The 17,671-nt window shown below is 38.0% G+C and overlaps 1 protein-coding gene across 6 annotated transcripts in view; it reads left to right on the top strand.

The window, feature by feature from the left end:
- Positions 1 to 17,671, top strand: part of LOC106051419 (uncharacterized) — a 41,348-nt gene that overhangs the window by 11,222 nt on the left and 12,455 nt on the right. For 5 of the 6 annotated variants that reach the window (XM_056026155.1, XM_056026157.1, XM_056026154.1 and 2 more), the window contains exons 2-7: positions 1,252 to 1,600; positions 5,914 to 5,956; positions 9,651 to 9,836; positions 11,209 to 11,318; positions 14,198 to 14,342; positions 16,351 to 16,535. In XM_056026155.1, coding sequence (XP_055882130.1) covers positions 1,481 to 1,600; positions 5,914 to 5,956; positions 9,651 to 9,836; positions 11,209 to 11,318; positions 14,198 to 14,342; positions 16,351 to 16,535 — 789 coding nt within the window. In that variant the 5' untranslated portion in view covers positions 1,252 to 1,480. Of the gene's footprint in view, positions 1 to 1,251; positions 1,601 to 5,913; positions 5,957 to 8,687; positions 8,880 to 9,650; positions 9,837 to 11,208; positions 11,319 to 14,197; positions 14,343 to 16,350; positions 16,536 to 17,671 lie in introns of those variants that run through there. The other variant, XM_056026156.1, reaches the window with a different exon arrangement.

The following is a 17,671-nucleotide window of genomic DNA, read 5'->3' as shown; positions in this document are numbered from 1 at the left end:
AGAGAGAGGCTCTTTAAATAAAATTATTTAATTGTATTTCAATGTACTATCGTTCGAAGCATTGGTTTTTAAACAGTTTCTTTTGAAATAGGGTTAATTAAACCGTTACACCTTAAAGTGTTGTTTTGTTTTTTTTACAAAGATTACATTAACTCACTCTTTTCAGACCTTCCTATCAATATGCCATCTGGAGGCGCGGTGGCTGAGTGGTTAAGCGCTTAGCTTCTAAACCTGTGGTTCTGGGTTCAAATCTCGCTGAAAAATGGGATTTTTAATTTCGGGATTCGGGAATCTACCCGTCTACCCTACTCTAATGAGTACCCGACTTCAGTTGCGGAAAGTAAAGGCGGTTGGCCGTTGTGCTGACCACATGACACCCTGCTCGTTAACCGTTCGCCAAAGAAACAGATCCTCTTCGTCGACGGTGCTACATAAAAACAAATATATATCGTAGGGTTTAAAAGGGTTACCTTTTCTTAAAATATTAATTTGACTTTAAAATATTATTTATACTAATCAGAGACAACAAAATCTAAACTCTAATCTAAACTTGCTGAGTGCCTAAAAACAGTAATGAAACCTTCCTCCAGATACCCCTCTCCCTAACAGGTCTTGCAAAGAGATAAGGACCTTAGTGCACTGAGCATGCTAGAGCATGGAAGATGGTTGATACAAAAGTAGAGTCAAGAAAAAGAAAACAGTAAAACGCTTCATTATCATACACATACAAGCTGGGCCGTCCTATTCTTTTGGTTTAGAAAGCACTTTGACATAGCACCAACAGTACAATCCTTTCAATGGGATTTTTAATTTCGGGATCTTTGGGCGCCTCTGAGTTCACCCAGCTCTAATGGGTACCTGACATTAGTTGGGGAAAGGTTGGTGTGCTAGACACATGACACCCTCGTTAACCGTGGGCCGCAGAAACAGATGACCTTTACTTCATCTGCCAATTAGACCACAGGGTCTGACTCTGAAAGGGGAATCTTATTTTTTTTTAAAAACTAAATTTTTTTTTCTAATTATAGACAATATAAAAACAAAAACAAAAAAACAATCACTTAGTAAGAAACAGCCTTGTACCTGGTCGCGACTAGGCTCCGAGGCAAGTTCGTAGGTCCGTGTTCGAGTCTTTTATCTCTGTTTATATGTTCAACCTTCTATCTTCATCTTCTTCTCTTAGTAATTATTGTAACTTAATAAGTGTTGCTATAATCTGTTATTGTCATTTTTATTCATTATTCTTTTCAGCAATAAAGTTTCAAACTCCACCTTAATATCTTTTTGAACAAAGGACACATGTTATACGTGGGAATATAATAATAAAAAAGCTTGGTTGAATGTTGTTCTTTAAAGCAATGCCTATAAGTTATATAAAATCTAATCGGAACATAGGCATTGCGTAACCAGTCCTAGATGTTCGTTGCCAGATAGTCTGGACAAGAAAGAGGCACTACAAGACACAAAAGGCATCCCCAGTATGGGCTCCGGCTCTGCGACATCCATTTTGTTGCTCTCTGGTTGCATACTACAATGCATTTCAGCAGTGTACGGCTCCAGAAATTGTGACCTGCTTAATATAATGGATGGAGACATTAAGGTAGGTGAAGTCTCTATGTAAGATAAGATAAGATAAGATAAGATATAAATAGCTTTATTCAATTATTCGTGCCTCGTTTTCAGATTGAGGTTAAGGTGAAACAAACTGCGTACATTGCACGCGATTCAATGAATAAATCATAGACATGTGTAAATGAGAAGAAAAAAAGCGTTTTTAATTATTACACTACCTCTTTTCAACTCACATCTTCATGGAACCTGAGGGGGCGAAACCTGGACACGGATTTCGAAAACGTCTCCAATTATTTTCCTATATATTTGAGTTACTGTGTATCGCTTGGAAAAGAATTACTAGCTCTTTGGCCACACTGGGAAAACTTTGTTTGACCGTAATAATTTTTCAAAGTAAAAAATAAATAAATTTAAATTTGGCTTAAAAACGCGAAAAAAATATGTATCTTGAACCGACCAAACGTCTTTGGATTTTTCCGCATGTGGCATTATTCAATCGATAGTCAATAACTTACTATATAAGATAAGAAGCAGATTTTGCGCACCGTTTTCAAAGTCTAGATCTAAAGGCCTTTTTATAAAGGAATTTTGTTAGTCTAGTAAATCTGAACTTTCGCTAAATCAGGGTGCTTTCACGGGATGGGGGCGTTCATTCGTTTTACGATGTAAAATGATGGCTTGGATTCTTCTGTATACATGATGCAATACTGAAAAAGATATAAGAATATTAAATACAGATTATTACTTGGTGGAGCGAGGTGGCCGAGTGGTAGAGCGATAGGCTTACGAAACTAAATGTCTCGAGTTCGAATCCCAAAAAAGGTATGAATTGTTAGAACGCCACTGAGTCTATTCAACTGTAATGCGTACCTGGCATACTTTGGCGGAGTAAAGGGCCTGTACATGAGGTTAGTCTTTGTGCTGGCCACGTGACACTCTTGTTGACTGTGTTAGGGTTAGGAACAGACGAGCTTTATATCGCCAGCCACCGGAGACCAGGCGTTACCTTTAGTTACATTATTTCATTTCTTGCCAGTCTTCTTCTTCTTCTTCTTCTTCTTCATTCTCATTGTTATGCTGGAGTGTTCATATGACTAGACCAATACATGAGATGAACTGCGCAGTGGTTTCCAAATCAGGGAGCTCTCCATATAGGAAGTTCAGTATCGTCTTCTTCTTCTTCTTCTTCGTTCTCATTGTTATGCTGGAGTGTTCATATGACTAGACCAATACATGAGATGAACTGCGCAGTGGTTTCCAAATCAGGGAGCTCTCCATATAGGAAGTTCAGTATCGTCTTCTTCTTCTTCTTCTTCGTTCTCATTGTTATGTTGGAGTGTTCAGATGAGTAGACCAATACATGAGATGAACTGCGCAGTGGTTTCCAAATCAGGGAGCTCTCCATATAGGAAGTTCAGTATCGTCTTCTTCTTCTTCTTCTTCGTTCTCATTGTTATGCTGGAGTGTTCATATGACTAGACCAATACATGAGATGAACTACGCAGTGGTTTCCAAATCAGGGAGCTCTCCATATAGGAAGTTCAGTATCGTCTTCTTCTTCTTCTTCTTCGTTCTCATTGTTATGTTGGAGTGTTCAGATGAGTAGACCAATACATGAGATGAACTGCGCAGTGGTTTCCAAATCAGGGAGCTCTCCATATAGGAAGTTCAGTATCGTCTTCTTCTTCTTCTTCTTCGTTCTCATTGTTATGCTGGAGTGTTCAGATGAGTAGACCAATACATGAGATGAACTGCGCAGTGGTTTCCAAATCAGGGAGCTCTCCATATAGGAAGTTCAGTATCGTCGTCTTCTTCTTCTTCTTCGTTCTCATTGTTATGCTGGAGTGTTCAGATGAATAGACCAATACATGAGATGAACTGCGCAGTGGTTTCCAAATCAGGGCGCTCTCCATATAGTTGGGGTGATTTGGGGTCAATGTCTTATACGGGCCTCTTGGTATAGAGAGTAGTTTTGGAGGACGTGGTCTGCATTCTCTGGGGATACTCCACATGGGCAGATTTCACTGGTTCCAATTTTGTCAAATTTCAGTCAAGTCACTGGAATTTGAATGAATGGGTCTTACTGTATCCCTCCCCTTCTCAGAATTGAGTCTGAAATCAAGGAAGTTTATGTCTCATGATAGTTTGTTTTAGTAGAGTCTCTCAGCGCTTACCTATCGGTTGATTACTAGCTTATTAAGAAAATAACGTTTAATGGATCGAGGCACAAAGCTATCTGACGGGTGATAAGCGATTCAATATAAACTTAAACAAAGCTGTACAATTAAAGAGGAGAGTTCTTCAGGGTATGACCGTAGACATAAATAAATATAGACTGGAAAAAGGAAATAACTTCATGTAACTTGAAAACATGTATATCTATTGTTGTCGGATTTCCGAATTCTGAAAAGTTGCATGATCTTCAGTCTTAGAGATTAAACATAACTACACTGCTGTATAATGAAGTACACAAAATTGCAAGTCACAAATTTTCGTTTCATAAAACTCTTTTATCGGCCAGTCTATATTTATTTATGTCTATGGGTATGACTCGGTACAAAGCTGTACAATTAAAGAGGAGACTTCTTCAGGGTATGACTCGGTACGTGATAAAAGTATACTCTATACACTCTTAGCTGTAATATTCAACATAGTCCTGGAATATGTCATACATATAGCAACAAGAATAACTGCAGGCTTATTATCAATGAGTGACGACCAATGAATCAGTAGCGAAAAATTAATTTGAGTTTTTTTTTACATTCTGCTATAAGCATACTTCATATTATTTTCAAATTCCATAAAATAATAAAATAATAAGAAAACAATAACTATTGCGAGAATGACTTTGTTGTCGCTGATTATATCAGATATTAAGATAATTGGAGGCCCTAAGCGAAGTGAATTTGGTTGCCCTCCAAATAAAATAAAAAAATAAACAGTCAAAAACTACAATTACACAATTTATTTAAAGTCACAGAGTACTCAAACAATAACATTGGCCACAGGCCTAAGATCGAAACCCAATAATAAGAATTTTAATAGACAATTGAACATTAAGGGGCGATTAGAATGATTAAATCTTTGTAGCTATTAGAGCCCTGAAGTGTTCTCCCCTTATGTCTCAACCGTGGAACAATACTTAAATTTAAATGTGTATTTTACACCTATTTTTAGCGGCCCCCGAAAGGTGAAAAGACGCTATTAGTTTTGTGTGGAATGTCTGTCGGTCCGTCTGTCCGTCCGTCCCGTTTTGATCTCGTAAACTACAAAAGATACTGAAAATCCGACATCATAAAATTTTAGACCAATCAAAGTTGTGATGCAACGGCTACTTTTTTCTTTTCTGAAAGTGAAAAATCTAATTTTTTAAATCAATTATGCAAGCAGTTTTTTTCATAAAAACACCACTTTTACAACTATTCACTATTAAAAGTAACAAAGATCTGAAGCTCCTTAGTAGGAGAACTATCAATATACCATATTTATGCAAACAGTTTTAGATTTTTTTGTCAAAAATATATATTTTTTATATATATTTGTATTGCTAAGCTAAGTAAGTTCTGTTATACTAACTATTACTTTTACACAAAAAAAATGTTAACTTTTTTTGAAGAGAAAAAAATCTATTTAGTATGCATATAAGTTGGATATAATTTAAAACATCAATTAATTAGTAGTTTTTCATATTATCGCGTGAACTGCAGTGTAACTTTACCTAAAGGAATTTTTTTTAAGGAAATGTTGTTTTTTCTTGAGAAATAAGAGATTGTCCATTTACAAAACAATTAGAGCAATTATATATTCATTATAAGACATTAGTTAGACCAGACTCACATCTAACTTCACCTTCACTTTCACCTATCCCTTGGTCTGCTGGACCTTTGGGGCACCACACAAGATCTGTCAACCTTCTTTCTCCATTCTTCTCTGTCTTTTGTCTTAAATAGAATTTCATTCTGATGTTCTTTCTGAAAATATCGAAACCTGCCTTTTTACCTGCCTTGGTGGACCACTTCGGGGGCCGATTTTGAGTTTGTGTCTCCACACAAACTTCTTTGTAGCCTTGTTTCTTATCACCTTTGGTATTTAACTTCTGATAAACCATTTATTATACAATTGCTAACACATTATATGGTATTCTCATTAATAGGCTGACTATGGATACATCCGAAACGTCGATTCATACGTCACATTTCAACACATCTACTATTGTTTTTGTATCTCTTTTCGATACATCACTATAAATTACTGAGAGAAAATTTAGCAACAGTTCTGTCATAAGTTTAGTGATACGTTCTGCGATAAGTTCTGTGATAACTTGACATGTTTTACTTTCAGGTTTCAAGCAGTGAGCTTTGCTTAGCTGAATTTGTCACCAAAGGTAATTACCAACATTACACTTGTGATAGACTATCAGTCAGGAAGGATTGGGTTCTCTATGTAGTCAAGATGATTCGAAGAAACTTTTCTGATTCAATCCACTTTAAAAAAAAAAAAGACTTTATTTTTTGAGAGCCATGGACGTCTTGATCTATCCAAAGACTTGTCTCAGCGCACACAGTTTAGGGGAGAGAACAATGAAAATTGTTTTTCCTTCGCTTATCCATCCTGGCAGTGCCAAAGAATGGCCATTAGTTCATTTTATTAAATTATAATAGGCCTAAGCTTAATAGATTTTTTTATCGAATACATTATAACAACAACTGCAGTGAAACATTCGAAATGGAATATCTTCTTCTTCTTTTTCTTTGTTCTCATTTTTATGTTGGAGCGTTCAGATGACTAGATCAGTACATGAGATGGACTGTTGGGGCGTTCAGATGACTAGATCAGTACATGAGATGGACTGTTGGGGCGTTCAGATGACTAGATCAGTACATGAGATGGACTGTTGGGGCGTTCAGATGACTAGATCAGTACATGAGATGGACTGTTGGGGCGTTCAGATGACTAGATCAGTACATGAGATGGACTGTTGGGGCGTTCAGATGACTAGATCAATACATGAGATGAACTGCGCAGTGGTTTCCAAATCAGGGAGCTCTCCATGTAATTTTTTTTTTATAGGATTTTTGGGGGGCCAGTGTTTTGTTCGAAATTCTTGATAAAGAATGCAGTTTTAAAGGGCATGCTCAGCATTCTCTGGTGGCACTCCACATGGGCAGATTTCATTGGTTCCAATTTTGAGCTTCAGGAACATATGTTGTCTCATTCTGTTGTGTCCGGTTCTGAGTCGAAAGATTAGACGTGAAATAGACTTTAATCGACAAACACAAGTTTCACTTTCACCTATCCTATAGTCTGTTGGTCCGTTGGGACACTACAAAGGATTTGTCGACCATCTTTCTCCTGTTTGTTTTTTTTTTACCTTGGATAGAACCTCTTTCAAAGGCAGGCTCGTCCATTCTTTATGGTGTCTTCCCATCGCTTTCTTTGTCCGCCTCGTCTTTTTCTTGGTACTGTTCTCAGAAGGAAGGTCTCTGCGAGTCCTGAAAACCTTAAAATATTGTTACGAATATCACTATCCAGGCTCTCTGCAAACTGCACCAGACACCACCAACTTAAAGAACTTGACAACTCAAGGCTCCAAAGTAACGTAACGTAACACTTTAATAGTTGAATAAATAACAGCCAATACTGTACAATTGGCAGCACGTACACTGTACAAATATCTCTCCGATAACACCGTACCGCCGTATCAACTCTTGCACTGGCCTCTCCGTCTCGTTGACACTCGACTCGGCTGACCGTCGGAGCTCGTCGCGGTTGACCGCTCGTCTAGCGCTGGCCTGGGGCGATTTGCGTCGGCTGACTACACACACACCACTACCCCTCTCTGTGCCACCACCAAGTTTATAACAATATAGTCATAGAGTTTTAGTTTGTGATTTTTAAAGTTAGCCAGTCATCTTGGGGTCCGAGATTAGTTTTTACATTAAATATTACGTCACTATCTCATGTCATGATGTAAAAGGTCAAAATGCAGGAGCCCCTAAAGAGGTCAAGTCCCCTCGGTCTCCCAAATCCTTAGTTACGCCACAGTTATCCACATTTAAATTTAAAAATGCATGTTGATAAGAGACTTAAACTCTGATGGATTTTTCAGGCTGATTTAGGATATCCGTTTCATATTCTAATGACAGTACGGAAGAAGGAGCACTTGTACGAATTTGACCTAGCATACTGTATAAGAAATGTGTTAGTAAAAAAATCTTCTTTCAAAGAGTGTTCTTTAGTATTAAAAATCCTTTAATCTTTCTTTAGAATATTCTTTACAAAAAGAAGTCTGGGCATGTCTTTTTGTTGTCTTACAAAGCAACGAAAGCTTTGTATAGCTTTTTGTTAATTCTATTGTAGGCCTACTGAGTTAAAAACAAATAAAATAGGGGCCTGCTATAAATATTTGTTTAGAAAGGCGTTGACAAGTTTTTGTCACTTCAAATGAAGAAGAGTTATAACAGTAAGGACGTTACTCTTTAGTGAGCCTTTTTTTAAACATGTAGTCAACAGCATTAACACTGATATGGTAAATTTATTGGCTTAGATTGTACCGAGTTATCCCACGTTTGTAGGAACTAGATCTAATCGTAAAGTCTCTCTCCTGAACTAGGTGAAGACTTGTACTGAGATATGTTATGTTTTTACGAAATCTCTGCGCGATATAGTGATAATATGGTGCTACTGTATTAGACGCTCCGTGAGTTTTCAAATTAAATTAGCATAATATGTAGTATATATTTCTAGCTTAATTCAGCTCTTCTGCCGACTTGACGGTTGCTTAATAGCCCGCTCAATGATCCGGTCGTTGTTTTTTTTTTTTTCGTGAATGAATTCTGTACCAGACGTGTAGGAGTTTTTCCAAGCATTCCATTGTATTATTTTCATCCGGGTATTAGCGTAATACGGTGGTTAAAAGCAAAGTCTCAGACTGACATCATTGTCAACACTACGAGAACATTCTAGTGAAAACCAGTTCACGCGTTCGTTATCGTACGAGGCCATCCACTTATGACGTCCGCCTTCTGGTATGTGAAATCGTACGAGGTCATCCACTTATGACGTCCGCCTTCTGGTATGTTAAATCGTACGAGGTCATCCACTTATGAAGTCTGACATCTGGTATGTTAAATCGTACGAGGTCATCCACTTATGAAGTCTGCCATCTGGTATGTTCAATTGACACGTCTGACACAAACACCGACATACGATCTAACGGCCTAAAAATAGTGTCAGTGCTGAAAATGTTTTTAAAAATATGGCGGTGAGCAAGGGCTCTAACTCGAGATCATCACAACAATCCAAAGGTAGGAATATCATTCAGTATCGTAACTCCATATCCACCCATACTTTGGCTCGTAAATTAGATGAAGTGTCCTCGCCTTACACTGACAATAGCGGCTACCATAGGCTACTTTTATATTTTTACTTTACATTAATTTAATTGTAGAGTTTTGCTATTTCCCCACCATGTTCTGACTGTGATAAATAAACTGCAGTGGATATGTCACGATACGGGGAAAAAAAAAACATTGTTATATGCACGCCCTTTGTTAGAAGACGGCGGTGGTGCAGCTAGGTGGAGATTGGATCCCTAGCCATCTCGTCTTATCTCATATGTTACAGACGTTACGCATTTAATGTGTCAATCTAGTCATGCATGTTAATCAACGACTTAAAACCCTGCTTAGTCGTTATTTTTCCTGGCTGATTCAGGCAACCTATTCCATTCTATAATGGCACTAGGGAAGAAGGAGCATTTGTATGACTTTGTCCTAGCGTATGAAATAAGAAATGTGCCTCTATCTTTGTGTCTGTATGAGTATTTCATTGAGTTTTGTTTTACTATTTGTAAGTTATGGTTTAGTGTTTTATGTATTATAGCTACTATACTTTTTACCGGCCCCCGAAAGGAGATTAATGTAAAAAAAAATTAGGACATTTATGTGGTGGCTCGGGAGGACTGTCGAATTTGGACCCCCCGCCCCTAGCTACGCCACTGATTTGTCTGTATACACAAGCCAATTTTTTTGGTAGTCAGTCACCTTTTAAGAAATCATTGACTTTTTTTTTTACAGAGTGTTCGCCCTTTGTCAAGAGCCTTAACACTGACGATTTGCCTTCAGACTTTCAAGGGAGCTCATTCTCTGCAGTCAAACTTTCAAACCTAAATATCGTAGGCTTAGTTAATGACTATCTTGACAATTCGAACACACTTTATAAATGCCCAGGTCTTAGAATCGAATGGGATGCACCGAAATCAGGTAAATATATCACATGGGGACGAACTGTAATTTGAACTCACGACACCTCAATCCGACATTCTAACCACTCTGCTAGTTTGTAAAATGTTTTACATGTTTCGGATGTTCCTTCAGAGTTAGAGATAGCTACCTCATAGTCCAAACCTCCCGCAGGACGACGGGGGATGGGAGCGGGCATGGTTTGAATCCGGGACCATCGATAAGTCCGAACGACAGTCCAGCGCGCAAAGCGCACGACCAGCTACTTATGACTATCGAAGATTTACCAGTTAAAGCGGCGACGTATATCACCACTTCAGTTAAGTACAATTTCTTTCCCTTTTTCGAGATACCAGACAAAATAATTATTTACCAATAGTTAATTAACTGATTAGTTCAACTTTTTTTTATTGATTATTGTGTTGTCAGGTAAAAGAAATAATTATGCAACATTTCAGCTTGATCCGAGATTGGGTGTCGGGAGAAATAACGTGTGCAAACTTGTATACCAGACAGACAACGTGAGCTGAAATAAGCTTTGTAAAAACTAATCATGAATAAACACGACAGGTAACAACAGAATCAGCGCTAGAATAACTTTTTTAAAGAAATTCATTTATCTCTTGACATCGACTATGAATAATTGTGCAACGCTTCAACTTGGTTCGAGAACGGGAATTGAGATAAATTATAAATAGCGTGTAAAAGATTCCACCCAGACAGACAGACGGAGTGAGTTAATTTAAATTTTGTAATTAATTAACCAGTTAGTTAACCAATATGTCGTAATTAATTAATTTTTCTTTTATATAGAGAATGAGCTAAAGGAAGATTCCTTGTTTAGAGATTTCGGTCGTTCACAAATTTTTTTTACAAATTGGCAATAAACAATAAACCATACTATTTTTATAAGTAATTTAATAGCCAGGTAGCAAACATGTCGGCCTTCCATGAATCCAGGCTCGAGCAGCTCTTCTTTTTTTTTTTTTTTTTTTAAATTGCTTTTTTGAAAGATAGCACGGAAACCTTCCAGATACTCCTTCTCTCCACATCCCCCCTTTCTTTCCACACACCCCCCTTCTCTCTACATTCCCCCCCCCCCCTGCTCTCCAGACACCCCCCATCCTTCTCTCCACATCCCCCCTTTCCCAACTGGTCGACAAAAGTTATAGAATCACAGCGCTCTGAGCATGCTATAAGCATGAAAGTTGCGTTAAACAGAAACAATATTCCAAATAGCACACATTTATTATTGTTAGTCTAGGCCCATTAAAAATCAATTTCATGATCAAAATAATTGATGCGATTTCACTCAATGTAAGCTTTGTTTTTGAAAAATAAAGTATTTATTTTTTTATAGATTCCACTTGTTTTCTTCCATTTTTCTGTGCAGACGATTCTTACAAAAACGTGAAGGGCTATTTGATACACTGGCAGTATGAAACAAATATAGGCTGTCGTCTGTTCCATTTCAACTCTTCAAACACTCTCTTGTTACAAAAGGTAAAAAATGATAGCACAGTGATATATATATAAGGCTTGAGTCCGAAGATTATTGAGGAATGCAGTAATTCTTGTGGCTACGCAATCCCAGTTGTGACCTACATATTTTGTCACATTCAGGCATGATCCGAATCAGAAACCCCATAAGTAACGAACCATGCTGGGAATTACTCGCAGGCATGATCCAGGGCAAGCATAACCAGTGTCCGCCGTTGGTCGATTAAGATTTTCTTTTCGCCGTCTGCGCCTGTCAGCGGATTTTCTTTAGGTCTTAAATGTGTATCCCGCGGCCTTTGTGAGTGACCTCAAATGATAAATTGTGTAGATTGACGCAGACAATTAATTTTGAAACTTCTTAAGGTGAAGAACGGCGTTTATTGTAGAACCACAGACCTATATATATTATACCTAGACTGGAAACGAAATCAAATTTTTATCCGATAATGATCAGCTCACAGACCTATATATATAGATTGTTATTTACGTAACTCTTTCTCAAGCTGTAAGGGAAGTCGACTCGAATCTAGGAAAATCGACCTTTTCTGTCTGTAATGATCTTTAGTTTTCAAAGTTTAGAAATAATGCAATACCATTTTGCGGATTTTAAAAAGAATGGTCTATTAAACACAGAATTATATATTTACGCAAATCTATGAAATAAAGCCATTTCCTGATAGTAGGCTACCCGTTGAGATAATGTTTCGAAAATCCTTATTCGAAATATTCATCTGTTGATATTAATCATCTTATGTACATTTAAGATTGATTACCTAGATCTTTCTAGATTATGTATCTAAAAATTGCAAAATGATAATAGTGCTCTTATTTTGATGTCTAATTACTAGATCTAGATCTTAACACCTACGCATAGCAAGGGATGAAAACTAAATTTATTCCATTTGCGATGTCTCCGTATGATATTAAAAATCACATGGAAAGAAAAAGTGTGCATTACTGAGATTCTTGCGCGAACAGGTATTCCCAGCATCTTTACAGCCTCAGACAACGCCGCTTGCGCTGGATTAGACATGTTCGCCGGATGGAGGACAATCGCATCCCGAAAGTCATTTTCTATGGACAACTCGCGTCTGGCACAAGAAAAACTGGTCGCCCCCACCTCCGTTACATAGATGTAATAAAACGGGACCTCAAATCAGTGAACATCAATACTGACCATTGGGAAGACATAGCTCTAGACCTCACCAGATGGAGAGAGACAGTGACCAAGAAAACTATGGACAGCGAAAGGACATGGGCCTCAGCTCTGGAAGAAAAACTTACAATGCGAAAGGTGGCCAGCTCCTCTACCACCGAAGGGAAAGCCCCCTTAACCGGCGATATTTGTGGACGGGAGTGTCTCTCCAAAATAGGGCTCCACAGCCACATGAAAAAGTGTGCGAGATGAACCATAGTCGTTCTACTACGACTGAAGGAGGCCGACACTAGATCTAAACATTAAATTATATATGACATAGATTAGGGTTGAAAATAAAGCTTTACATCTTATAACAACTTTACAAAACAACGCCTTGTTTCAGCTTCTTGTATAGCATTAGAGATTTCCATGTCTAGTCTAGGTTTGCGTAGAACCAACATTAGCATACCTACTACGCTAGGTTTATATTTTATTATTTATCCCTTCAAAGATGCTGGGACATACAAAACTGGGCCGTGGAACTAGATTTATGTGTGGCTGTAACAATTTTGTTTTCTTTTTAATGAATGAAATACGCAGTGGCCCTTGAATATACTCATACAAAGCTAAGGATTCTTTTTTACCCAGGTTATTCCCCTTTTCTTTACCGGTGTGCCATGAGTACACAGTACACACACCCCAAATTGACAAGCCGATAACAGCTACTTTAAATCTCTAGGCACTGCCAACTCGATCACGTGGGCACTCTTAAAGTAGTACAAATAAAAAACAAAGTAATAATAAAATAGAAAGTAAAAGTCCCCCGTTAGTTGCCATCTCTGGGGCAAATGATGAAACCTAGACTTTCAGTTTCTATGAATGAGATAGCAATGTGGTCAGCACAAGACCACCCTCCTTTGCACAATTAACGTATCGGGCACCTAGCTGGGCGTAGGTACGGTGGCCGAGTGGTAAAGTGCTTGGCTTCCGAACCGTGGGTCCCAGGTTCGAATTCTATTCAACACCGGGATTTTTAATTCCGGGATATTTAGGGCGCCTCTGAGTACACACCGCTCTAATGGGTACCTGACATTAGTTAGGGAAAAGTAAAGGCGGTTGGGTCGTTGTGCTGGCCATATTAAATTAACCGCTTTATATTCAGATGCCATTTTTCGGATGCCTAGGAAGAACACATTAGTGGTATCGATACCACGTTGGAAACAATCTGGTGACTGGGACTGTCACATGATTCACATTTCAGTGTGTGCGATGTGTGTAATTATCGTTAACTGTTGGATCATTAGTATAGTTCCATGGCTGGATTCGTTTTATTGAACAAAGACAAAATTATGATTTATATCACAATATTCCCATACTCAGGGAATAGTTTCAAAAGCGTGCAATTTTAGTTTAAAAAAAATGTATAAACAAAAGTGTGATTCTTTCTCTTGAAAACCTGTTTAAAAAGCGTATATCTTTTCAATTAGCTATATTCTTATGAATCTTATCTTATAACAGCCCATTTTTGGATGTCACAGCATCTTCGAAGTGATAAATATATTGATTCTAAACCTAGCGTGGCCAGTATGCTGAAGTTAGTTCTACACACAGAAATATATTTTATCTAGACTGGACATGGAAATCTAATACCATACAAACAATGTCGTAAAAACTTTTTTTAAAGCTGAATTAAGGCGTTATTTTGTAAAGTAGTTATCTGTTCAACATTGTCTCATATTTACAGGTTAGATTTTACTATGATATTCAGTATCTCTACGCCAGCGGCGCAAACTATATAGTCCGTGCTTATAGCATTCTCTCATCGGAAGCAAAAGGCAAGGAAGAGATAGACAATTCTGCCTTGATGCTGAGGTCATTTCCTATGTATAGTAAGTGATCTCTTTAAATTCCCATTTAGGAACGGGAAAGTTGCTAATATTAACACATTTAAATATATAAATGATTTCGTTGTTTTGTTTTATAAGTTTCGAAAGCTCTTGAAAATGATTAGGTTCAAAACCTGCTGCAGGAAGGCAGGGGTCAAAATTGGCAGTTTCGAACTGGGGACTTATGTGGCTAAAGTCCAAAGCGCACATCACAAGTCTAGACAGCCTTCCAATAGAACGAAGACACACACTTTCCCTCCTCCCTTCACACCAGTAGGCCCGAGTTCAAGTTCATATCGATTTCCCCTCCCCCCCCCCCCCAAGTAAAAGTTCCCCTTTCAGGATTCGAACCACGGATCTCTCGGATCGGAATCCAAGCGCTTAACCACTCAGCCACCTCGCCTCTAAATGATTAATGATGTTTATAAAATGTTTGACATGTTTTGGGTGTTCTTTCAGAGTTGAAGATAATCTATTTCAGAAAGAGGGGGTAGGGCAGATGGAAATGAACCCGGGACAACCGAGTCTACCAAACGGCAGTCCAGTACGCATACCGCACGACTAGATAAATAGACTAGATAAACACATGGAAACACACGACTAGATAAATAGACTAGATAAACACATGGAAACACACGACTAGATAAATAGACTAGATAAACACATGGAAACACACGACTAGATAAATAGGCTAGATAAACACATGGAAACACACGGCTAGATAAATAGACTAGATAAACACATGGAAACACACGACTAGATACATAGACTAGATAAACACATGGAAACACACGACTATATAAATAGACTAGGTAAACGCATGGAAACACACGACTAGATAAATAGACTAGATAAACACATGGAAACACACGACTAGATAAATAGACTAGATAAACATATGGAAACACACGACTAGATAAATAGACTAGATAAACACATGGAAACACACGACTAGATAAATAGACTAGATAAACACATGGAAACACACGGCTAGATAAATAGACTAGGTAAACACATGGAAACACACGACTAGGTAAATAGACTAGGTAAACGCATGGAAACACACGACTAGATAAATAGACTAGATAAACACATGGAAACACACGACTAGATAAATAGACTAGATAAACATATGGAAACACACGACTAGATAAATAGACTAGATAAACACATGGAAACACACGACTAGATAAATAGACTAGATAAACACATGGAAACACACGACTAGATAAATAGACTAGATAAACACATGGAAACACACGGCTAGATAAATAGACTAGGTAAACACATGGAAACACACGACTAGGTAAATAGACTAGATAAACGCATGGAAACACACGACTAGATAAATAGACTAGGTAAACACATGGAAACACACGACTAGATAAATAGACTAGGTAAACACATGGAAACACACGACTAGGTAAACACATGGAAACACACGACTAGATAAATAGACTAGGTAAACACATGGAAACACACGGCTAGATAAATAGACTAGATAAACACATGGAAACACACGACTAGATAAATAGACTAGGTAAACACATGGAAACACACGACTAGGTAAACACATGGAAACACACGACTAGATAAATAGGCTAGATAAACACTTTGAAACGCGTTGAACGTAATTATACGTTTTAACTGTTATTTAAAAGATTACTTTTCGGGCTCCTAATAGTCATGGGCCAGGATGCAATGAATCCCTTCACGATATAGTTGCTACGCCACTGCCTTACACGCTTTGATACATCATTAAATGTCTTTATATTAATGCACCCATTTCCCTCCGCCTCTGACCACTTCAAACTCCTTATTGTTATATTTAAGCATTTAATTTTTTAAAAAAATGTAGTGCTTCTTAACCCTTAAGATGCGTGTGGTAGTTTAGCCTCTAGCCATCAAAATTGTAATTTCATTTTGTATGCACTCATTGTAAAACAGGCTCAGCACTTTAAGGGTTAACCTGACAATGAATTTATCAGACGATTTGTTGTGTTTTCCAAAGAGTACGCCGCTGATCCTGCACTCTGGAGTCCTTCAGTAATACTCAAGACGTCGCCCAAGGGAAGCATAGAAGTCAAATTTACTCTCTCCCCTCCTGAATTTGAACTAACACAGTTCAGAATACAGCTTGTGAAATATTCCTATGACCTTAATAATTATTACAAAGCCCAAGATTACCATGGCAACGTGAGTATATCTTTGTATTATTACCAAGGCACTGTATTTTCTTGTATTTGTTGACTTTGTTGTTGTCATAAACTGGTAGCTTTTTGGGCTCCTCCCCCCCCCCCCAAATATATATGAGAGTTCAGTTGGCTATAACTTATTAGTTAATGCGTAGCTTAACTCTTTCTCTCCGTAATTATTTACCACATTCTGGTGGAATCAACGCTGGTATCGTCAGTTAGGAGAGAAAGAGGTAATACAATCACTGGCTGTGCAACACACTCGCTATTGCCACATTAAGACAACCCAACGCAAACACTCTAGTTATCGTGTTATCCACACACTAGTTACGCACCGCAGTCTTGTAACACACTGTAGACCTAATCACACCATACCCAAGTCAAAAACATCTTATTCGCTGCTATACTGTTGCTACTTGTGTCACGTGGGCGACTATAGATCTTCTCATTGATCAAAGTCTGGGCATTGTCTATGGTCCGAACAATGTCGCCCACTCAGGAGTTTTTCACCATCCACGTATTCAGGGGCGGACTGGCAATATGGGCATTCGGGCAAATGCCCCGTGGGCCGGTACCCAAACGAACCTGTTTGGCCACCAAAAGGGCTTCCTGAATGCCACTATAGAACGTATTAACTTGTAAAAGGTTTTATAATATACTCTTCCAAAAGTGAACCTCTGAACGTCGAGTTTAAAAAGTAAAGCTTTTACAGACTCTACAGTGTAATGCTAATTTAATCTTAACACATTTTCCGAAATACAAACACCAAATAGCAGCGCCGGACTTAACCATTGTGACCAAGAAGTCATGGAAAGAGAACTAGTAATCTACTATGTATATTCACCCGTCACTAAATAGCAGGGCCGGACTTAACTATTTTGGGGCCCTATGCGAAACGGATTTCGCGGGGCCAAGTTTGGGTAGGATAGCGGATAATAAGTGAAATTTAAGAGTTTAAATTTGAAAATAAATTCGTCTATGCATTGTATTCATTCTTTACTACGTACAGAATTACTTTATGAGCCGCGCGTAGGATTGGCTTTTTCCATATTGAATCGAACCCCAAAATGACACTTTTTGTCTATATATTTTCGTATTTTTTCAAGGACTTTTTTGTATATTTTGCAATTTCGACAG

This window comes from Biomphalaria glabrata, chromosome 4 (assembly GCF_947242115.1).
Source record: "Biomphalaria glabrata chromosome 4, xgBioGlab47.1, whole genome shotgun sequence".
Classification (NCBI taxonomy): domain Eukaryota; kingdom Metazoa; phylum Mollusca; class Gastropoda; family Planorbidae; genus Biomphalaria; species Biomphalaria glabrata.
This window is presented reverse-complemented; position numbering and strand designations above follow the sequence as displayed.